This window comes from Micromys minutus (assembly GCF_963924665.1).
Source record: "Micromys minutus genome assembly, chromosome: 21".
Classification (NCBI taxonomy): Eukaryota; Metazoa; Chordata; class Mammalia; order Rodentia; family Muridae; genus Micromys; species Micromys minutus.
The window spans coordinates 43,696,855-43,719,271 of record NC_137956.1 but is presented as its reverse complement, the minus strand read 5'-3'; the positions used below and the strand labels follow the sequence as shown (position 1 = coordinate 43,719,271).

Genomic DNA, 22,417 nt, shown 5'->3' with positions numbered 1-22,417 from the left:
CTCCTGCACCATGTCTGCCTGGACTCTGCCAGGCTCCCACTTTGACAATAATGAACTGAACCTCTGAACCTGTAAGCCAGCCCCAATTAAATGTTGTCCTTGTAAGACTTGCCTTGGTCATGGTGTCTGTTCACAGCAATAAAAGCCCAAGACAGCAGGACAAAGATGGCTCAGTGATGCAGGAACTTGCTGCTAAGGCTGTAAAACCTTGAGTTTGATCCCTAGAACCTACAGGGTGGAAGGGAAGGACCAATTCCCACAAGCTGCCCACCGATCTCTACACATGAGTAGTGGCATGTGTGTCCTCAAACATAAATAAATAATTTAAAATAGAAAAAGACAGGCCCCTGGCTCACTCTTCTGCTAAAAATGTAGGAAGTTCTGCTGTGTCAGAAACTCTTTATCTTTCTTACTTAAGTTTACTGGCATAGTAAGTCTCGAGGTTACGTTGTGCAACCAAACAAGGTGCTTAGGTTGTAAAGCGATGGAAAGATAAAGTTGTGAAAGAAGCAATCAGTAGAAGTTGGTAGCCATGTGTCGGGAACTGGCTTGTTCATATGAAAGTGGGGGCGGCTGGGACATCTTCACCTACATGTCAGGAGTCTGAACTGTCTGACAGCACCCGAGACATCCGTGGGATGCCTGACTTGGGGCGAAAAATGCTGCTGCAATTTTCTCCCCCAAATTTCTTTCTTATTTTCCTCTGTGTAGAGAGCATGCACTTCCTAGTACCTTTCAGCTGTGTCTTCAAAGTTGTTTTTTTTTTTTTAAAGATTTATTTATTTGTTTTATATAAGTACACTGTCTTCAGATATAACACACCAGAAGGGAGAGGGCATTAGATCCCTCTACAGACGGTTGTAAAACACCATGTGGTTGCTGGGAATTGAACTCAGGACCTCTGGAAGAGCAGTCAGTGCTCTTAACCACTGGGACATCTCTCCAGCCCCTTGTTTGTCTTTTCCCCTTCCTCCTCTTCTGGTTGGTTAGTTTTCTGGTACATTTGGTCTGTCCCCATGTCCTGCTGTTTCTTCTTCAGGGAGGCTTCCTGGGTTTATACCACCCTCTGAGTTTACAGCCACACTTGCACTTATGACTCTCTTAGTCTCAGAATAACCAAGGTGGCATTCTATTTCCAGCAAATGTTATAACTAGATGTGGCCCAAGGACTTAGTGATTAGGCACATGGCATGCTAGCCCACTTGTGTCTCAAGTGTAATTTAGTTTCTATAGTTGTCAACCGACAACCAGAAAATGACAGGATCTGCATTTGCAGGTTTTCTTGAAAGATCAGGTCTGGCCAGACCAGGCTCAAAGTCCCAGGGATAACAGCACATCAGACAGAAGCTCTGGGAAGCCCAGTGTTCTTCTGATAACAGACTGTGACCTGCCAGCCAAATAAACTATTTAACGTCCAAGTAGCTTTTTGGCCATGACTTTTCAACACAGCCACAAAAAGTAAGACAAATGCCCACAATCCTTAGTTCTGAGAACCAAACCCAGGGCCTCACACATATTAGGTAAGTGCTTAAACACTTTCTGCAATTTTAATTCTTTAAGAAAGTTTGCGTGCATGGGTATTTTGCTTGCGTGGCGTACCACTTATGGGCCTGATGCCTGCAGAGGCCAGAGGAGGGGATCCCATGCCGGGGAATGGAGCTGCAGAAGGTTCTGAGGTGCCCTGTGAGTGCTGATAATTGAACCCCAGGTCTCTGGTAGGGAAGAGTGTTTTAGCCACTGAGCCGTCTTTGTAGCTTCATTATTGCTGCTGTTGTTCTTGATAATTAGTATTTGAGATAAGGTATGGGTGGCCATGACAAATAAAAGACCAACTGTTGGTCTCATTTACAGAGAAGGTGCCCAATTTATTCAGATTTCTGATATCTCCAATTCTAATCTAATAGTTGATGTGTTTATAAAAAGATAACGAAAAGATATGTCTCAGGTTTCAGCACCGACTTAGGGAAAAGATAAAAAAGAGTGGGACTGGAGAGATGCATCAGTTAAGAGCACTGACTGCTCTTCCAGAGGTCCTGAGTTCAAATCCCAGCAAACACATGGTGGCTCACAGCCATCTGTAATGGGATACAATATCCCCTTCTGGAGTGTCTGAAGACAGCAACAGTTTACTCATATACATGAAATAAATAAAGTAAATATTTTTTAAAAAGTGTGGGGGTTTGTTCTATGAAGGTGTGGTGGTGTATGGGGCAAACGGGATGCCTCTGGCAGGACCACACTGAGACATCCTTCCCCCTGAGGGACCAGCCACAGATGGTATAGTACAGAATAGAGTTTACTCAGGGCATGGGGCAGGGAGTTAAGAGGGTAGTAGGGGCAGAGAGAGAGGAGGGAAGTAGAGGCCGGCCATGAGCTCGTGGAGGGGGCAGGGAATGGGGGGGGGAGAAAGCAAGAGCAAGAGTGGAACAAGAGAGAGAGAGAGAGAGAGAGAGAGAGAGAGAGAGAGAGAGAGAGAGAGAGAGGAGGGGGCAAACAGCCCCCTTTATAGAGCCTGGTAACTGTGGTGTGGAGCATGCCTGGCTGTTGCCAGGTAACTAACTGTGGGGTGGGGTTTACAGAATCCCAACAATAGTCATATAATCTCAGTCTCAGACAAAGGCTATCTATTTATTGAACAGCACAGTAAATCTAAAAGGGATGAGGGATTCTGTCGTAATCAATCTTTTTACAGGACCCTACCAGAGAACATTGTTTTCCTGGCTCTCCGGACTTGGAACAGCACTCCTGGAAGAGCTGATTCTGTTTTCCCAACATGTGATCGAACTCAAGTCATCAGGCTTGGTACCAAGTGGCTTTAGCAGCTAATCTCGAGGTTCTAAAAAACCGTTTGTGTTTGTTTGTTTTAGACAAGGTCTCATTATGTGGCCTACCCTACGTAGATTCACTGCCTCTGCCTTCTAAGTGGTGGGATCAAAAGTGTGTCAGTCAGGTTCTACGCTTTCGGGAAGGGGTGTATATATAGAGCGAGTTTTGGATTCTATCCCTACAACTTTGCCGTAAATTATTTCAAGAGTGTACAGAATTTTTCTTAATGCTGTCTTCATTATAGCTCAGGCACACATTTCTCCAGCATCCTAAGATGCAATACATCCTCAACTTGACAAGCCACACGATTTACAAAGAGCCACCGGCATTTTTACTAATTTTATCCATGCAACATCCTCTAAAACCTTAGGTCAACAGCATTGCTATCCAACGGGTGAAACTTGTAAACCCGCAGCCTGTTGTGGCAGGCTTAGTGATTCCAGGCAGTGAGGAGGCTGGAAGTTTGCAGCAAATTTGAAATCAATTTGAACTACAGAGGGAGTTTAAGGCTAGCCCGGGCTGCCACAAGACCAAGTCGAAAAAGAAAACGCACCCTAGGCAGAATGTGCTGAACCAGAAACTAGAGGTGCGCGGCCCATACATTCTTCAAGAGATTATAAACTTTCTTTCCTTTCAAAGATGGGGTTCCATGCACCTCAGGCTGGCCCGGAATTCACTAAGGTCCTGCCTCTCCATCACTCGAGAGGCAAGGGCTCAGCGCCTCCTCCAGGCACGCCCATCTCGGTGCCCGGGCGGGAGGTCTGCCGGACGGGGCGGGCCACGGCCGGCGTCCCCGCCTCCCCTGCTAGGCCTGCCGCGTCGCGCGTCCTCGGGCTCGGGCTAGCGGGCCACGCGCGATGGGGCCCCGCAGCCCTGCGGCCGCGTTGCTGGCGCTGCTGTGTGCCGGGTGCGTGCTGTCCCCCGGGCGCGCGCAGTACGAACGCTACAGCTTCCGCAGCTTCCCGCGGGACGAGCTGATGCCGCTCGAATCGGCCTACCGCCACGCGCTCGACCAGTACAGCGGCGAGCACTGGGCCGAGAGCGTGGGCTACCTGGAGGTGAGCCTGCGGCTGCACCGTCTGCTGCGCGACAGCGAGGCCTTCTGCCACCGCAACTGCAGCGCGGCCACGCCCGCGCCCGCGGGCCCCGCGGGCCACACGGAGCTGCGCCTCTTCGGCGGCGTGCTGCGCCGCGCCCAGTGCCTCAAGCGCTGCAAGCAGGGCCTGCCCGCCTTCCGCCAGTCGCAGCCCAGCCGCGCCGTGCTGGCCGACTTTCAGCAGCGCGAGCCTTACAAGTTCCTGCAGTTCGCCTACTTCAAGGTAAGTGCCCGAGCCCCACCCCGAGCCCCGCCCAGCGAAACCACGCCCACCCCGGCTCAGGTCGCCGCCCCGAGCCCCGCCCACCGATCTTCTTAAGTCCCGCCCAGCTGACCCCAGCTGCCATACCACTTCTGCCCCATCCAAGCAAGCTTAAGCCCCGCCCACCCAAGCCCCGCCCATCAGATCCTGTCCTGGGTGCGCGACCCTCCTGCTCTGCACAATCACCCTCTCTCAAAAACTTGTCTCACCCACGGAGCAGAGTCCCCACCTCACCCCCAGATCCCAACCTGTCCCACTGAGCTTCTCGCGACTGAGCCCACCCTGCCTCTCCCAGGCCACTGAGCTCCACCCTCGTGAGCACCCAGCCCTGTGAGCACCCACCAGCGGCATCCCATATTGGGCCTCCCCTAGGCCACTGCTCTTGGTCTAGCCCCACCAAGTCCAAGGGTCAGCTCTGTCCCCAACCTTGAGCATCATTCCTTTAGTCCTTTGATAATTTTTCTCATATTTTTATGTGTGTGTGCACGCACACACGTGTGCTTGTGTGTGTGTGTTTCTGTTGCGTGTGTCTGTGTGTATACCACGTCATATGTGTGTAGATGCCTTTGGAAGCCAGAAGAGGACAGCAGATCCCCTTAGAGGCGGATTCTTTTTTTTCCTCATGTAACGGGCTGGCTTCAGACTTGCTACATAGCTGAGGCCGACGGCGAGTCTTCATCCCTTTGCCTGCATACCTCCTGCATGCTCCACCCCTCCCAGCTTCTGTGAAAACTGCAGCGTGTGCTGAGGTAGCAAATATGTCACAGGGTGTCCCAGCAGAGTGCCTGGAACTGGAAGCGGGGAGAGTTCCTAAATGCGGCCTGCTCTTTGAGGGCAGACTCCTCTGCTCGGGGTAGTGTGTGCAGATTTCCCAGCCCCATTCCTGCCCGAGCTCTCTCTCTCTGTCATCTAGAATTTAAGGCCGGTCATTCGTTGTCTCCTCTTTATAGCTGCTAAATTCTGCCTGCAATTGCTTGCTAAAAATAGGCACACAGCTCTCTGCCCTTTAAGTCCTTGCTGTGGGAGATTTAAGTTCCCAGTTGCTGGACAGAAAGGTGTCAGCTTGGGCTGGAGAGATGGCTTTGTGGTTAAGAGCACTAGCTGCTCTTCTAGAGGTTTTGAGTTCAAATACCAGCAACCACTGGTGACTTATAACCATCTATAATGAATTCTAATGCCTTCTCTGGTGTGTCTGAAAACAGCTACAGTGTACTTACATATTATAAATAAGTAAATCTTTAAAAAAAAAAAGGTGTCAGCTTGTTAGGCCTTCATGGGCTTTGGCAGAGAGAGAACACTCACAACCTAATTTCTACTTTTTCTGTTTAAGAAAGATTTTGTTAAAAAAATAAATTTTTGGCTTTTATTAATTTAGTCAACGTGTGTGCAGGAGTTGGGCACACATTGTACATGTGTGAAGGTCAGAGGACCGATTGTGGGAGTCTCTTCTCTCCCAGCATGAAACTTAGTCATCTGGCTTGGTGGCTAGCACCTTTACCCACTGAGCCCTCTCGCTGGCCCACGAGTTCCTCTCCTGCCATGCTCTTCCTAGAACAGGGCTCCGGTCATTGGCTGCATCAGAGCCTTTCCCATCTCTCCAGCTGCCAACTCAGGCTTCCCTCCCAAGTACCACCAGCCACAGGCCACCCTCCTGCTGTCCTCTGGTCATTAGCCTTGACACCTAGGGACCTGCCCTCCACCTACCTCCCCTCCACATGAAAACCACCACTGTATCCAGATGACTCTGCTCAAGTTTAGGGGTGTTCTGGTACAGACTGAGGCCTCTCTTAATACCTCATTCCCAAGAATTTGATGTGTCTCTCATGCTTTTCTCTGTTTGTCTGTCTGTCTGTCTGTCTGTCTGTATGTATGTATCTATCTCTGTGGTGTGTGTGTGTGTCTCTCTCTCTTCTTTCTCTTTAAACCTAGTCACCATCGCTGTCTCAGAGCGATCCTTCGGGAAGGCTGAAGGAGTCCTTGCACGCACGCATGGTGGAGGCCCTTACGTCTGCCCCATTGTGCAGGATTCTGTCAACCTGGGGCCTCAGGCTGTTGTCCTCACATCTGCCTGCCTGCGTTGGTTACTTCTCTAATTATTGTGACACAGTCCCCAACAGAGCTAACTTATGGAAGGAAGGCTCACGGTTTGGGGTTCCGTCCGTCATGGAGGACAGGGTAGGGCAGCAGGAACATGGGGTGGCTGGCTGGTCACCACCCTCATATCCCCTGTCTGGAAGCACCGAGAGACGGACGCTGGTACTCAGTTTGGTTCCTTTTTGTTAAGTAGTTCCGGAAGCCAGTGGGCGGATAATCCGGATTGAAACTGTGTCCGGGTAATTCCTCACAGGCATGCAGTGGCTTGTGTTCTGGGTGGTTCCATCAAGTTGGAAGTGGAGACTTATCACACTACCTCATAAGGTCTCCCCCAACCCCCCAGCATGCCTGTCCTGTTTGACATCTTCTGTGTTCCTTTTAGTGGCCCCCGAAGCTACTGAAGCTTCATGGGTGAACTGACTGTCACTAGCCTGCTTCCCGGAAATAGCACCTGCTTATAGGAGATGCTCCAGAAATACTTGTGGTGTAGATGACTCAGAGAGGGGGAGCAGGGGTCCCTGAGAATGGAGGCAGAAGGTTCTGTGAGAACTCCGTAAACACTGATGTGTTGGACAAGGTTCCACCAGAAAAGACGTGAGCCACTCAGAGACACCCAACCGTTAGCCAGAGACGGCAAGGGAGTTAGCAGTTACTGGAAGATGGGAGGAGTGACCACATGGAGAAGGCCATCTTGACAAGATCTGTGACCTTTAGTTTGGGAACATTGCTGTCAGGGGGTCGCTGTAGGGAGAGAGCCAGAAGATGAAACAGACCACAGCCCTCCTTTTAGCTTCCCACTGGGCTCCTCATAGGTAACCAGAGCCAGCCAGAGAACCCAGGGTCTGCTGTAAATGCCATTCACCCGGGGCTTAGATGGCACAGGCTGTGGAGAATGGACCGGAAAGACACAAAGACTCATCAGAATGGCTGGCCCAGGTCTTGAAAGTTCTTGAAAAGTCATTCTTCTCTTAACTGGAAATGTCATTCAGGTAAAGGGGAAACCAAAGGGCTCCCTGAAGAGGCTGATACCCCAGCTCAGCTGGTAGAGTAATTGCCTGGCTGCAGCAGGCTTGAGTCCCACCAATGCATAAGACTGGCTATATTTACACTGGTCAGAAGTTCACGGTCATTATCAACCCTGAGGTTAGCCTAAACTAGTTATGACTGGGTTAAGAAAGAAAGGAGGGAAGGAGAGGGAAGGAAGGGAAAGAGGGAGCGAGGAGGAGAGAAAGAGAAGTTGCTGAAATGAAGCTCCCAGTTGTAAAACTCAAGGCTCTGTCTAAAACTGTACACTTAGGCCAATGACCTCCCGAAGGCCATTGCTGCGGCTCACACCTATCTTCTGAAGCATCCTGATGACGAGATGATGAGGAGAAACATGGCGTATTACAAGAGCTTGCCGGGGGCGGAGGACCACATTAAAGACTTGGAAACCAAGTCGTACGAGGTACTCTCTGGCTTCACCACCCAGTTGGTATAGGGCTCTGGGAATAATGTCTTCTTTTAAAATTACATTATACTCTGTGTGTGTGTGTGTGTGTAGGTGTGGCATACCCCTTGTGTGGCAGTCATGCTTGGTGGCTGGTGCCATTAACCACTGGGCTATCTCTTGGCCAGGATGCTGACTTCTAAAGAATGTTGTGATGTTTTCAGTGATATTTGCTGAATTCTGACACTAGGAAACTGGGGAAACAGAAAATCTCCATGAAGAAAAATTAGCAAACTGGGTATGGTGACTTTCACCTGTTACCTCAGCACTAGGGAGGCCCGAGGCATTGCTGATGCTGAGGTTCAAAGCCAGGCTGGGTCACATGCACCACCATACCCTTTTAGCCAAGTGTTGATGAACTTTGAATAATAATTCAGCGACCTATGACAACTGCATGTGTCATGGGCAGCTACAAAGAACGTGGTGAGGAATTTATCATCCTGACTGACACATTTCCTCCTGCCCCTTGGCAGTCGGGCTGCCGCCACCCAGCCCCTGACTCAGGGAACTGTTGTGGTAAATATTAAAAGATAGCTTGACCTTTTATTTTTTCCCCCACTTCCCCTGTGGTCTCACTCCTCAGATGCCACTGTAATGTCGCGCCGAACGGTCCTCACACCACTTGGCGCTCTAAGAACTCAGGCGCGGTTCATTCCACAGCCCCTGTTGTTTCTGTCCCGGGTGGATACGACTGTCCCAGCGTCTTTCTTTCCTTCACCATCTGTTACAAACATGACTCCAAAGCCCAGTAGCCTTTCAAGCAGGTTTATATATTTAATTCTCAAACCACAAACTCTCTACACAGTAAGCTTACGTCCAATGGACAAAGATACAAAATGCCCTTCTATATGAGATAAAAAGACCTATAGAGACTCTTAAAAATATTCATATTCATCTATTGTCAATCAAGTCCACCTGGATCTAGATCCTCCTTCTCCAGCTCCATCTTGATTCCTCTCGGAATCTCCGCCTCCTGCCTCCACTTTGGCTCCTCGACCTTTCCCCGCCTATCTCTGTCTCCTGTCCAATCATGTATCACCTTAACATAAATCTATGGGGAACCACTGATCCGATTTCTTTCGCTTTTTCGCTGACCTGAATTTGATTTTATTGTCAAATACTTGCTATATTTTGAGTTGAACTCAAGATGAAATAGTCATTTGGGCTGGGGGTGCAGCTCAGTGGTGTAGTGTTTGCATACACGCGGAGTCCTGGCTTCCGTCCCCAGCACTGTATAAAACTGGGCCTGGTGGTGCTTCCCTGTGAGTCAAGCACACGGAAATTTGAGGTCCAGCTAGCAAGATGGCTTAGTGGGTTGATTTTTTTTTTCTGCCAAACCTGGGGAGTGTCTTGAGTTCCAGCCTCAGGACTCACAGTTTGGTAGGAGAGAACTATCTCCTCTTAGATGTCATCTGATCTCTACAAGTCTTCATGTGGGGTTCACCCAGGAGTGCACGCGTGTGTGAGCACACACACACACACACACACACACACACACACACTAGAATGTAAAAGTAAAATTTTAGAAAGGAGATTGAGGTCATTTTTAGCTTAAGTTGGCTTGGGCGACCTGAGACTCTGTATTTTAAAAAAAAAGTCTTTTTTTTTTTTTTTTTTTTTAAGTCTAGTCAAAGGTCATCCAGGACCAGGGAGCAGGGGAGTGGTTCTTTTGGGGGGACAAACGTGTCTCCTGTTTGCCAAGAAAGAGCTTCACCGCATTTTGCTTTGCAGAGCCTGTTTGTCCGCGCAGTGCGGGCCTACAATGGGGAGAATTGGAGGACGTCCATTTCCGACATGGAGTTGGCACTTCCTGATTTCTTCAAGGCCTTTTATGAGTGCCTGGCGGCCTGCGAGGGGTCCAGGGAGATTAACGACTTCAAGGACTTCTACCTGTCCATAGCAGGTCGGTTGTGGGCGGGGCCTGTGGGACAGATGCTTGAATTAGAACTTTTTTTTTTTTTTGGAACTTCTTTTGACAGGATCTTGCCGTGTAGACCAGGCTGGTCACAAACAGAAATCTTCCTGCCTCTCTGCCTGCTGGGTGCTAGGATTAAAGGCATGGGTTGCTGCACCCAGTTTAGATTTGGGTTTGGTATGGTGGACCTCTTGGGTGTTGTGGCTTTTTTTTTTTTTTTTTTTATTGATATCTGAATGAATCTTTCCTCTCTCTCGTTTCCTATCCCTGATGATTTCACTGTTTTTAATCAATTGAATCTTTCATTTCTGACATTCCTGCCTCTCTGTCTCTGACCTTGTGAGTTTCTTATCCACATTGCTGTTGTCAACTTCCTTTCTCTGTCTTTTTTCTTGTGACAGGGTTTCTCTGTGCAGTCCTGGCTGTCTTGGACTCAATTTGTAGATCAGGCTGGCCCTGAGCTGAAGAGATTCACCTGCCTCTGCCTCCCGAGGGTCGGGACCACCTTGCTGCTTGCTAACTTTTTAAAAAATTTATTTATTTATTATGTATAAGTACACTGTAGCTGTCTTGAGACACACCAGAAGAGGGCATCAGATGTCATTACAGATGGTTGTGAGCCACCATGTGGTTGCTGGGATTTGAACTCAGGACCTCTGGAAGAGCAGTCAGTGCTCTTAACTGCTGAGCAATCTCTTCATGCCTATTTAATTTATTTTTATGGCAGTGCCGAGGCTTGAACGTAGGACCTCACCTGTGCTTCATAAATGTTTAACCACAGTGACTGCTCCATCCCTGCCCAACGCTGTTAATTTTTAAGCATTTCGTTAAAGTGTTTTCTGCTTTCTGCTGCAGCAAGGTTGAGATATCACCTCACGAGTTAATATGTTAACAGCAGGACCCTAAGGACATCACTGTCCCTGCTTTCTTCCCCTTTGTTCCAGCTTCACCCTTAAGAAGTCTTGCTGATATCATTTTATTTTCTATAAAAGTCACTCATACATAAATAAGTATTTTTCCCAGGTTTTACAGTCTCTTCTGGTTTCCATTTATTCCATCTGTATATCCAAATTCACACACAGGACTTATTGTCATTTGGGTTGGGGGAGGGTGCAGCTCAGTTGATAAAATGCTTACCTAGTCGTGGGTTAAGTCTCCAACTCTGCGTATCTGGTCATGTGGTGCGTGCCTGTTACCCCAGCACTTGGGATCACAAGGTAGAGCCAGGGGGATGAGGGAGTTGAGGTCGTCCTCGGCTACATAGGAGTTCAAGGTCAGCCTGAGCTACCTGAGGCGATGTTTCAATTTGGTTTTCTACCAGTTGGACCATTAAATTGTTTTTTGTTGTTGTTGTTGTTGTTGTTATTGTTATTTTTGTTGTCCTGGGGATCAAACCCAGGGCCTCGTATATGTCAGGGAAGCCCTCTTCCATTGAGTTAAACCCCTAGCCTTCAGTTTAAACTGCTAGAAAAATGACAGTATTTACTGTAGAAGAGGTATGGCATCTTGGCAGGGCAAGATTGCTATTCATATGAATTTATATTAATATTCTTTGCTTATTAAAACATTTTTTAAGGATTTATTTATTTTTATTTGTATGTGAGTATACTGTAGCTGTCTTCAGACATACCAGAAGAGGGCATCAGATCCCATCACAGATGGTTGTGAGCCACCATGTGGTAGCTGGGATTTGAACTCAGAGCCTCTAGAAGAGCAGTCAGTGCTCTTAACCACTGAGCCAGCTCTCCAGCCCCAGTTCTTTATTTTAAATGACGAATTTCCCCGCTTTACCTCCATGTGTGTGGAAGGCACAACTAGACTGAAGACGGTGACGGCGCTGAGGCTGGGTTAGTGGTAGAGCACTTGCCTAGAGTACACAAGGCCTTGGTTTTCATCGAGGGAGGGTGAGAGACAGAAAAGGATGGAGGAGGGACACAGAGAGACCAACCAACTGTTCTAAGAATTTACATCTGTGTTTCAGATCACTATGTGGAAGTCCTGGAGTGTAAGATGCGTTGTGAGGAGAGCCTCACGCCCGTCATAGGAGGCTACCCCGTGGAGAAATTTGTGGCTACCATGTATCACTATTTACAGTTTGCTTATTACAAGTGTAAGTGACCCCGTGCCGGAAGGCCCACCAGGGACTGTGCTGTGCTGTGCTGCACCCAAAGAGGCCTTTTGGCTTCTTGATCAAGCAGAGACTCTGAGCCTGGCTGCTGAGCTTGAACTCTGGGAGACTTCTGCTTTCCAGAGTTGGCGATATGTAGTGTTAAGTAAAAATGAGCACCTTCATCATCTATACCCATGAAGAGCCTTAACGTTGTCGTTATAGAAAACAACCACTAGGTGGCACAATTGAATCATCTTCGACCAAGTCAGTCCTGCCAGAGTTTTGTTAACTCCGTCTCATTTCTCCTCTACCTGATTCCCCTGCCTCCCCAAACAAATGCCACCCCGCAGCATCCCCAGGTGGATGGTGATGTGGGGTGTTCAGCTCTAAACAGGGAGGCTGGAGCAGGGAACCCCTGTTCCCAGAAGATGGTAGGACAAGGTCACCTTCGACTCTCCTAGTCCTGAGGGCCTGTCGTGACTTATCTTGTTGGTTTCTGTAGTGTGGAGCCTTTATGTTATTTATGTATTTAGAAACTCAGTCTTACGTAGCCATGGCTAGACTCAAACTTGCTATATAGCCAAGGATGACCCTGAATATCAATCCTCCTGCCTCCACCTCACAAATGCTGGGAATGCGTCAGTACTTACTATTTTATCATTAATATTTATATTGTTTATATATTTTAAATTAGTTATTATTAATGCACACACTTATACATAAATACATGTTATATAATTATGCATGGTTTGTGAAGAACTAGGGATTGAACCCAGGGCTTTATGTGCGCTCAGCAAGCGCTCTACCAACTGAGCTACGTCCCCAGCCTTTCCTCTGTCTTCCAGGTTTGGTTTGGTTAGAGGAGGGACTGCCCTCTCTGGGAATTGTGGTCCTGGTCAGATGGATCCCAGGAGGTGCGGCCTCCTGCAGGAAGCCTCTGTGCTCCTCAGACCCAGTGTGGCCCAGGCCTTGCGACCCATCACCTCCTGTGACACGCTGATTGTCTGAAGCCAGCTAGTGCACAGCCTGAGCGTGATCCGTGGTTTCTACTGTCCTTAGGCTGCCCTGGGACCCAGACTGTGCCCTGCCCACATTCTGGGGTCTTTTCCCAGAGGAAGGTCAAGCTTCTAGCTCTTCTGGGGGGGTGGCATCAGGGCTGGCTCTGACCTGCCTGGCCTCTTCTCTCTGGTTCCAGTGAACGATCTGAAGAATGCAGCCCCCTGCGCCGTCAGCTACCTGCTCTTTGATCAGAATGACAAGGTCATGCAACAGAATCTGGTCTACTATCAGTACCACCGGGACAAGTGGGGCCTCTCGGATGAGCACTTCCAGCCCAGACTGGTGAGTGTCCCGCACTGGTTCCTATCCACCTATCTCTTCCTCGCCTGCAGGAGATTGTTTTTACCCTTCCGAGAGAATTAGTCCTAAAATGGAGGAGCTCCACTGTTTCTGGTTACTGTTGGTCCCTCTGCCCCTTCTTGAGTCAAACCCTGACTCTGTAGCCCTGACTGACCCAGAAGTCACTGAGTAGACCAGGCTGGGCCTGAACTTGGAGAGATGCTCTTGCTCCAGCCTCCTGAATGTTGGAATCAGAGGCCTATGACATCACACCCTGCTTAATTTTTTTTTTTTTTAATATTTTTACCTATTTTCTATGTGTATTTCTTTCTTTCTCTTTTTAAAATAAACGAGTACACCGTAGCTGTCTTCAGATACACCAGAAGAGGGCATCGGATCTTATTACAGATGGCTGTGACCCACCATATGGGAATTGAACTCAGGACCTCTGGAAGAGCAGTCAGTGCTCTTAACCACTCAGCCATCTCTTCAGTCCAACTTATGGATTTGTTGTTACCAAAATAAGATTTGACTTCACAGGCTGGTTTTGCAACTGACTTTATGTCCCCAGCCCCCTTTTTATGCTATTAGAAGCCAGCAGCTTCTTACATGTTAGACAGGTGCCCCACCATTGAGGAACCTTTGGCCCTTGGTCTTTAGAGATAGAATTAGCTAGCTCAGGCTGGTCTCAGATTTGCAGTCCTCCTGCCTCACCTCTCAAGTGCTGGGGTTATAGACCTTTATTAATGAAATATCACTTAATTTCTTGGATAGATAGATAAGTTTGAGGCTTTATACCTACTGTCAGGGGGTTAATTATATGACTTTCAAAAACTATTTGCCACTCTGTTGGGCATGGTGGCGTATGGCTATAATTCTAACACTCTGGATGCAGAGGCAAGTTTAAGGCTAGCCTGGGCTACAAAGCCTGTCCCAATAAAATAGAAACAAAGATATTTATTGCTTTCTATTCATGTTTTTTATATGCTATCCTAGGTTTTTCTAAATCAATCTTCCGCATCTCAATTCCTTGCTAAAGCACACGTGCACACACATGTGCACTCAAGCACACACATGTGCACACATTTCCCCAGTTGCTATGGGTTTTTGCTTTGTTTTGTTTATGCTATGGGAATAAAACCCAAGACTTTATGCTTGTCACATGCTCTGCCACTAACCTACATTTCCAGTGGGTTTTTTGAGCACGTCAAACAAGCATTATGCCAACCGAGCTTTAGCCCAGGCCCTCCCCCACCCCCTTTAAACGATAGCGTTTATGTGCCCTAGTTTTCACCTTCGTATCTGCACACTTCAGTGACCATAGGGTTCGTTCACACTTTCAGTCTTTCCTATTGCATGCCGTTAACCCTTTCGTGCCTTGAATGAAACCCAGGAGCCTGTGCTGCTCTGTGCCGGCTCTCACGGGAGAGGTCCGGTCACCTGACAGTCCTCTCTGTTGTGTGAACAGGAGGCAGTTCAGTTCTTCAATGTGACTGCACTGCAGAAAGAACTGTACGACTTCGCTCAGGAACACCTCATGGACGACGATGAGGTAGGCGTCTGTGCTCGGACATGACTCTCTGCCAGACTCTCTTGGGGACTGGGCTCTCCCTCAGATAAGAAACAGAAGGGCCCTGGAGAAGACAGCTGCTGCTGGGGTTTTAATGAAAGTCAGTGCTCTGGTGTAGAAAAGTCCAGAGCTGGAAGCCTGGGCTGGGCCGATGCTTCTCCTTGTGGGAGAAATGTGTTTAGAATATGGGACAGGTGTGTGTGTGTGTGTGTGTGTGTGTGTGTGTGTGTGTGTGCATGCTTAGGTCCTTAAGTTTGAGCAGCAGGCACTTTTCCCATGGACCTGTCTTCCCCAGCTCCCCCCCCCCCCCATTTTTTTCTGGAGATAAGGTCTTACCATGTAGCCCAGGTTAGCCTTACCTGCCCTTTTTCCTGCCCCAAGTCCAAAGCAAGAGAACGACATGTGTGTCTCACCAAGCCCTTTCCTTGGTTTTATTTTCGTTTGTTTGTTTGTTTTATCATTTATGTGGGGAAGGGGGCAGGGGCATTGTAGCACCATCATGGTGGTCAGGAGCAGCTGGTGGGAGTTGGTCCTCTCCTTCTACTATGTGGGTGCCAGGATTGAACGAAGGTCATTAGACCCATAGCAAACACCTTTGCCCACTGAGCCATCTCAAAGGTGTCCACACTGCCATTTTTGAGAAGTGTAGGGAGTTTTACTGGTTCTGCCCTCTGAAGGCACTTATAAATCCCACCCCATTTCCCACAATTATAATTGTATGGGTATAAACTGTGTTCTTCCTTCCAGAAGCTCGTTGTCCCCTGGAAGCTGATTTTCTGACTCGCTCTCCCTTAGCCAACCCCTTTTTTGTTTGTTTGATGTTTTTGTCATTTGAGACAATGTCCCGTGGAGCTCAGGCTGGCCTCCAGCTTTCATTGTAGCAGAGGTGACGTTCTGGTCATCCCCCCGGGACATCTCAAGTGCTGGCATCACGAACAGGCATCACCACACCCAGTTTATTCGGGTAGTTCGTGTCAGTTTAGGACTTGGCGAGTGCTCATGCTTGGCACGTGCCTCTACCTACCGTACGGTAGATTTCTCCTCAGTGCCAGCTCCTTTCCTGATCCATCCTGACCAAGAGTGTTGTGCTCATTCTGTGGAGCTGAAACCCCTTAATATTTACTTAGATGTGATCGGAAGGAATAGGAACACGCTTTGTAAGAAAGCTGCGGACTCAGTGTGTTTGGAGCCTGGAGAGGTCTGGGGGCTTTTTCTGCTCTGACCCATTGCATCCTGGGGTAGCCAGGAGGATGAGGAGTTCTGAGAGGTACTGGGCCAGACCCAGAGGCTCTAAGCTGCCCCTCCCCCCAGCTTCACTCTGCCTCCCACTCTTCTTACTGCTCTGAGTAAGATGTGGTCAGGGAAGCTTCACCGAGCCAATCCCCGTGGTCTGTCATGGCCGCTAAGGAAGAAAGCGACAGCCTTTTGTGAAATAGGAGTGACCGTAACTGTAAACACCAGTGGATATGAAAGTTCTGTACAAGTGAGAAAGTGGGGGCTCAGTATAGCTCAGTGGTACAGCATTTACCTGACATGCACAAGGCCCTGGGTTCAATCCCCAGGGTTGCCAAACTAATGAACTAGTAAGGGATGCACCTTAGGTTGGGTCTCATTGAGGAGAGTCCCAAGGAGCTCGTCTCCACCATGTGGACATACATATATGACTGTGTAGCTTGGGAAGTGTGGGCTGCCGTTCCAGGTGGAAAGTGCCAGAAGAATGTGTTTCTGAGGCACAACCAAGGAACCAAGAGGAAGATGGAGAGGCGTCACATGCAGAGAACCCTGTGGAGCCCTTCAGGGTGGCAGCTATACCACCTCCTTGACACCCGTCATCTGTGGGGTGGCAACCTGCTTGATGCTGAGGTCACATGGGGCAGAAGATAAGGCTCTGTTCTCAGGTCGTCTGGGCTCCAAGGCAGTGGGGGAACTTGCGTGGGCCAGGGCAGAGAGCCATTGGTAACCTCTGGGAAACTTCCCATGCTGACGCCTTTCATGCCCTGTGGCCTGCCTGACTGCCGCCGTGTCTGCCATCTCTTACAGGGAGAGGTTGTGGAGTACGTGGATGATCTGCTGGAGATGGAGGAGTCTGCTTAGTCCACAGCTAAGGACCATCTGCTCCGTGTTCCTCTTTCCTCGAGCACCTGGGTTGTTGATACCTCACAGCCTTCCCTTTTCAAAGAGGGGAGCCACCATCTCTCCCTGCCAAGGCCAAGCCTGCCTTCCCCGTGTCCACACCTGTTCACTCTCCTTCCCACCTGCCTCTCTGTCTTCACACTTGTCTCATGGTTCCATGTCTTCACACCTGCCTTTCCCTCCACGCAATGCCTCCTCGTCACGCAGTCTGCCCTCCCAGTGGTCACATTTGTCTTCCCTCTGATCCCGTGTGTTCCCCCCATGTTCAGAAAGACAGTCTTATGTGGTCTGCTTTTTAATCCCTGAAGAAAATCAGTATTATTTTTTAAGTAAGAAAAACACTAAAAGATGGTAAATATATTTGAAGAATTCCTTTGGTCTCGCCTTCCTTCCGGACTTTCCGCTTGTTAAGGAAAAAACATGGCAGAAGATGCAGGCTAAGCTCGGAGCCTTGGGATCCCCTCACTTGACCCGACCTGAGCCCCTCCCTCCTCGTACCAACTGAGAAGCAAATTGAGTGGATGCTCAGAACACAATAAGGTTTACAGTCTCATCTGACTTGGACAGTGCCTGGTTACGGTGGGGGTGAGGGTATGCTAGCACTGGGCTCACTTCCTCTTTATTCCATCTGGGATCCAGCCCCTAGACAGGCATGACACATTTACAGTGCCTGCTTTCCCACCTCAGGTAAGGTAACCTAGGATCTCCCTCTCAGGCCTGGAGACTCGAGTCTTGGGTGATTCTGGATCCTGTCGTGTTGACCTTTGATGTTAAGCACTGCCCTGCTGCCTTCCCGGCTTAAATCTGCAGGAAGATTCTAAGGCATCCTACGTGTAGGATGCTGACTGGAGAAAAAGGAGGTAGGAAAGAGCAGAGGTTAGAACGAGGGTGAAGTGTGGTCAGGCTGACTGAGGAGATGAAGTTGGCCTTGGGACATCAGGTCTCATGTTGATCTGGGAAGCTGCAGGGATGCATGTCAAGAGGCGTGGGCCAGAGACCTAGGAGGGAGGGCTGGGCAAGCTTGTGGGCGGGAGACAGGTTCCCTGGGGCCCTGACAGTCTGTGGAAAAGCCTTTGGGTTGTGCTGAAAGGCCAACGCTTCAGGTCGCACAGAGGAGTGTCCGTGGGCTCCACAGTGGTCACCGCCCTGCGTCAGGGAACCTGAACAGAGGATGGAAACAGTGTTGGGAATGGGCTGCAGCGGGAGCTCCCAGAGCAATGGCTGTATCCGGAGGTGCTCAGAGTCCACACGGAATCGGAAAGCACAGTCCTGGGAGTTGGTAATGGGGTGTGTGTAGAGTGCAAGAGGAAAAGACTCAGGACGGCAGTGGAGTGTGGGCCTAGACAGTGGGAAGGATGATGCTCTCGTTTGCCAGCGTCGGTGAGCGGCTAACAGTGTCAACGGAATGGGGTTTAGAATGAGCTAGGGGACAGGCCTCGAGGCAGGCCTGTGAGGGAGTTCCTGTGGGTAAACTGAGGTAGAAGGACTGACAAAATGAGAAAGCAAGTTTACATCTCTTTTGTGACCAGCTGCCACCTCCCACTTCAGCCACCCGGACTTCTTCCCACAGTGGAATGTCTTCCTGAACCCTGCCCTGGAATAAATCCTTCTTTCCCTAAACTCCTTGTCAGTATCAGGTCAAAGCAACAGGGACGTGACCAATGGCCCCGGTGGCCTGAGGTTGGTCTGAGAGACTCAGGCTTCAGGTAACAAGGGAATCAGTGAAGCCTGAAGCGGGGATCAGAATATGCATGGTTTTCTTTTTCACCTGGACAGATGTGTGTGGGCATATACATGCCACAACAAACAAGTGAGGGGTCAAAGGTCAACCTTGGGTGTAGCCACCTTTGTTCACTGCTCTGTACTTCCGGCTGGCTGGCCCAGGATTCTTCTAGCTCTGCCTTCTTTCTCACTGAGGGAGCGTTGGGGTTACATTGTGACTGTGGGTTTGAACTCAGGTCCTCATCATTGTTACCCACAGATGACCCCCCACTTTTTAGATTTATTATATATAAGTACACTGTCGCTGTCTCCAGACACACCAGACAGGGCATCAAATCCCATTACAGGTGGTTGTGAGCCATCATGTGGTTGCTGGGAATTGAACTCAGGACCTCTGGAAGAGCAGTCAGTGCTCTTAACCGCTGAGCCATCTCTTCAGCTCCCACAGATGATTTCTTATGGGGTGTTCTCAAATAACCCTGCGACTGCCTCTTCAGGCACTCCTTGGCGACCTTTAATGGCTAGTGACTCCTACAGAGGACAGTTCTGAGGAGAAGCCACAGGTCTGCCCTGCCCAGCATGCCTGGGGTTCTGAGGTTCAGTGAGGGACCAGGAAATCCACTGTTGAGTGCCCAGCATGTCAGTACTGAACAAAGCCGTCAGGTGATGTAGGATGGACACTTTAGGTTGTCCTTTGATACACACACACACGGCACATGCACACACACACACACACACTTTCCCAGGCTTCTTTTTTATTCCCCAGGACACCCTTTTAACCGCTTACGAACTCAAGAATACCCCATTTCTCCTGCTCTGTAAGGCATCCTCATTCCATTGGGTCTAAAAGTTGGCCTTGCTCCTGTGCACAAGGCCCCACAGTGGGATTTCATCCAGCGTAAATAACCCAACCCAGTGCCCTGCCCCTTCCCTCTTAGGCTGAGCAGTTAGTACCCCCAGGGGACTGTTTGGGTAAGGGGTAGGAGTCACTCTGGGTTACAGGCGTTACCCCAGCATCCTTGCCGTTAAGTCCCTTCCTCTCAGTGACCAGTTGCTTCCAGGTAGGGCAAGATGGCTCTTTCCCATGGGTCCTAGTTAGTCTTAACTGCCAACCTGACACAGTTGGGATCGCCCGGAAAGGAGTCTCAACTAAATAATTGTCTTAAGTTTGTCTGTGAAGGATTGTCTTTTTTTTTTTAAGATTTATTTTTTTCATGTGTATGGGTGTTTTGACTCCATGTATGTGCAGTGTCTGGTACTTGAGGAGACAGAATATCCCCTGGGACTGGGATTACCACATGGGCGCTGGGATTAGAACCTGAGTCCTCTGGAAAAGCAGGCCAGTGCTCTTGGCTGCTGAGCCATCTTCCTTTCCAGTCCTGAAGAAGTGGTCTTGATTATTTTAATTGATGTGATTGGGTCCAACCGGCTATGGGTGGAGCCATTTCCTGGGCAGGTGATCCTGGGCAGTATAAAAGCTAATCAAGGCTGAGACTGTGAGCTAGCCGGAAAATCGACCCTCCTCAGTGATTCCTGTCTTGGGGAGGGGGGGTGCTTGAGTTCCTGCCCTGGTGTGCATCGGTGATGGACTATAAACTGTAAGTTGAAATAACCTTTTCCTCCTGTTAAGTTTCTCTACATCCAAGTGTTTTATCACAGCTACAGAAGGAAACTAGATAACACAGGGAAAACTCCTCTTCCTTGCCTTGCCCCGCCCACAGTTCTACCAGGAAAACTTTATTGGGACAACTGGGGATGAGAGTCACTGGGGCAGGAAGGAGGCAGGGCTGGGGCGTGGCCGGGGCAGGAAGGAGGCAGGGCTGGGGCGTGGCTGGGGCAGGAAGGAGGCAGGGCTGGGGCGTGGCTGGGGCAGGAAGGAGGCAGGGCTGGGGCGTGGCCAGGCTCAGGCTAGAAGTCCAGAATTCCAGAGAACCTGGTAGTTGCTGAATTTGCCTTAAGGCTGGAGTGAGGTCTACAGGTGCTCACAAGTCTCTGGGGTCCTTAAAGTGGCCACTTGATCCTTGTCCTTGGAGTTAGGGTGAACGTTTGCAAATAATAGGGTCATGGTTTGAGTTGGGGGCCTTTAAAACTTGGTTTCCCGGTTCATCAGTGTGTTCCCTGGTACGTTCGAGGCTGACAATGCTGTGGTTTGAAACGCTACGGTTTGTGTGTCTAGTTGAAGCAGGACATTGTTCCATAGCTCTGGCTGGCCCCGGAAGTTGCTATGTAGTCTTCTTGCCTTAGCGTTCTGAATTCTGGGATAATAGGTATTCACAACCAGATCCAGTGAGATTATTTTATATCAAAGGAAACCGAATCTCTCTTTTAAAAAAAAAAGTGAACTTGTCCCTTCATATCTACCATGCAAACGCTCTATAGCTTCAGCCAATGCCTTCCCACCTCTGGTTCTTGGAAAAACCTTGAAGGTCTTTGAATTCCATAGGGTCAGCATCAGCGTGACTTTTCCCTTCCCTCCTTCTTTTCTTTCCAGCTGAACATGACCTCCAACTTCCTGCCTTTAACCTCAAGTGCTGGGATTACAGTTGTGAGAGCCTTCAGCCTTGAAGTAAAAGGAGCACCTGGGATGCATGGCAGGCAAGGGGTGTGTGTGTGTGTGTGTGTGTGTGTGTGTATGGGGATTGAACCTAGGACCTTGTGCATGCTAGGCAAACACTCAGCTAGAGAGCTATGTCCCCAACCCAGAGCACCAGGTTCAGTACCTGAGTGTGTTTCTGAGTTCAAGGCATTCTAACTGGGCTCCACTCACCTCAGGGAACGTTACCGACAAAGGCTGCCCTAGGAAGGAAACGCACGCTCTTAGGAGCCCTTATTAAGGGAATGTTAAGCACAAAAATTTTATTGAACCCAACCCAGTGGCAAACAGAAAAAGATCTGTTAGATTGTCAGCGGGCAAGGGTTTATTATAGCCACCGGGGGAATGAACAGTGGCCGGTTTCTGCCAACTTTTATGGAAATAACTTTTTTTTTTTTAAGTTTTTAAATGTGAGCTGCAAACCAAAGCTACTTCAGTTTTTTTTTTTTTTTTTTTTTTTTTTTTTTTTTTTTCCTTAATCAATACTTAAACTGTGGGGAGAAGATGGAATGGTGCCAGAGAAAACATTCTCGCTTAATAGTGTTTGAACATGGGACGGCAACGCAGTTGGTAGCGGGGCTGCGAGAAGAAACCACAAGTAATCGTTCATCACAGCTGTCTGAGCTCTTGATCCTCTGCCATCCCCCAAACAGCGACTTCTTTTTTCTGTTGACTCCAGACTTGAATGACCTAGTGTGGGGAGTAGAAACTATGTACGAGGGGGTGGGGTGGAGAGAACCTTAAGTGAGCCCCAGTCAAAAGGTTTATGTATTGCCCTTCCTGTCTGCAGCCAGGAGTAACGGCCGTTCCCGTCTGCTTTGGTAGCATGTTCCTGCAAGAACAGACACCAGGGTAGCTCAGGTTTGCACAGGCTGACCCACTCAGACCCAGCCAGGCAGTAATGCTATGCAAGTGCTGTGTGTGTCGGTGTGTATGTGAGTGCTTTTGAAAAAAAAAAAATCTCTCTTGACAACACATCAACAGCTTTCCTAGTTCCTCAGAGCGTCTGCCCCAGATTCCTGGCTTGGGTCACCTGTGGCTTTGGTTCAGTACCTTCTTGGAGCTGATATGTGAGGTATCAGAGCCTCAGTTTACAAGGTGAAGGTAGCCATAAGCTGTGGTGGTTCAGGCTGCAGCCTGAGCAAGGAGGATCACGAGTTCCAGGGCAATACGGGGTTCTGGGCCAGCCTGGGCTAAGCATTGTCTCTTGGAAGCAGAACAGAGGGAGGGCCTGGGAAGCAGTTCAGTTGGCACAGTGCTTGCCAATGC

At 49.2% G+C, this 22,417-nt stretch overlaps 1 protein-coding gene across 2 annotated transcripts; it reads left to right on the top strand.

The window, feature by feature from the left end:
* The first annotated feature begins 3,636 nt into the window (after positions 1–3,636).
* CRTAP (cartilage associated protein) lies at positions 3,637–17,196 on the top strand. Of its 2 annotated transcripts, XM_080934745.1 has the most exons (7): positions 3,637–4,145; positions 7,576–7,725; positions 9,499–9,670; positions 11,664–11,792; positions 12,988–13,133; positions 14,599–14,682; positions 16,741–17,196. In XM_080934745.1, the coding sequence occupies exons 1-7, from the start codon at positions 3,684–3,686 to the stop codon at positions 16,792–16,794; spliced, it is 1,197 nt and encodes a 398-aa protein (XP_080790871.1). In that variant the 5' UTR covers positions 3,637–3,683; the 3' UTR covers positions 16,795–17,196. The 2 variants fall into 2 exon arrangements, with proteins under 2 accessions (XP_080790871.1, XP_080790872.1); XM_080934746.1 differs by lacking the exon at positions 11,664–11,792.
* The last annotated feature ends 5,221 nt before the right edge of the window (positions 17,197–22,417 follow it).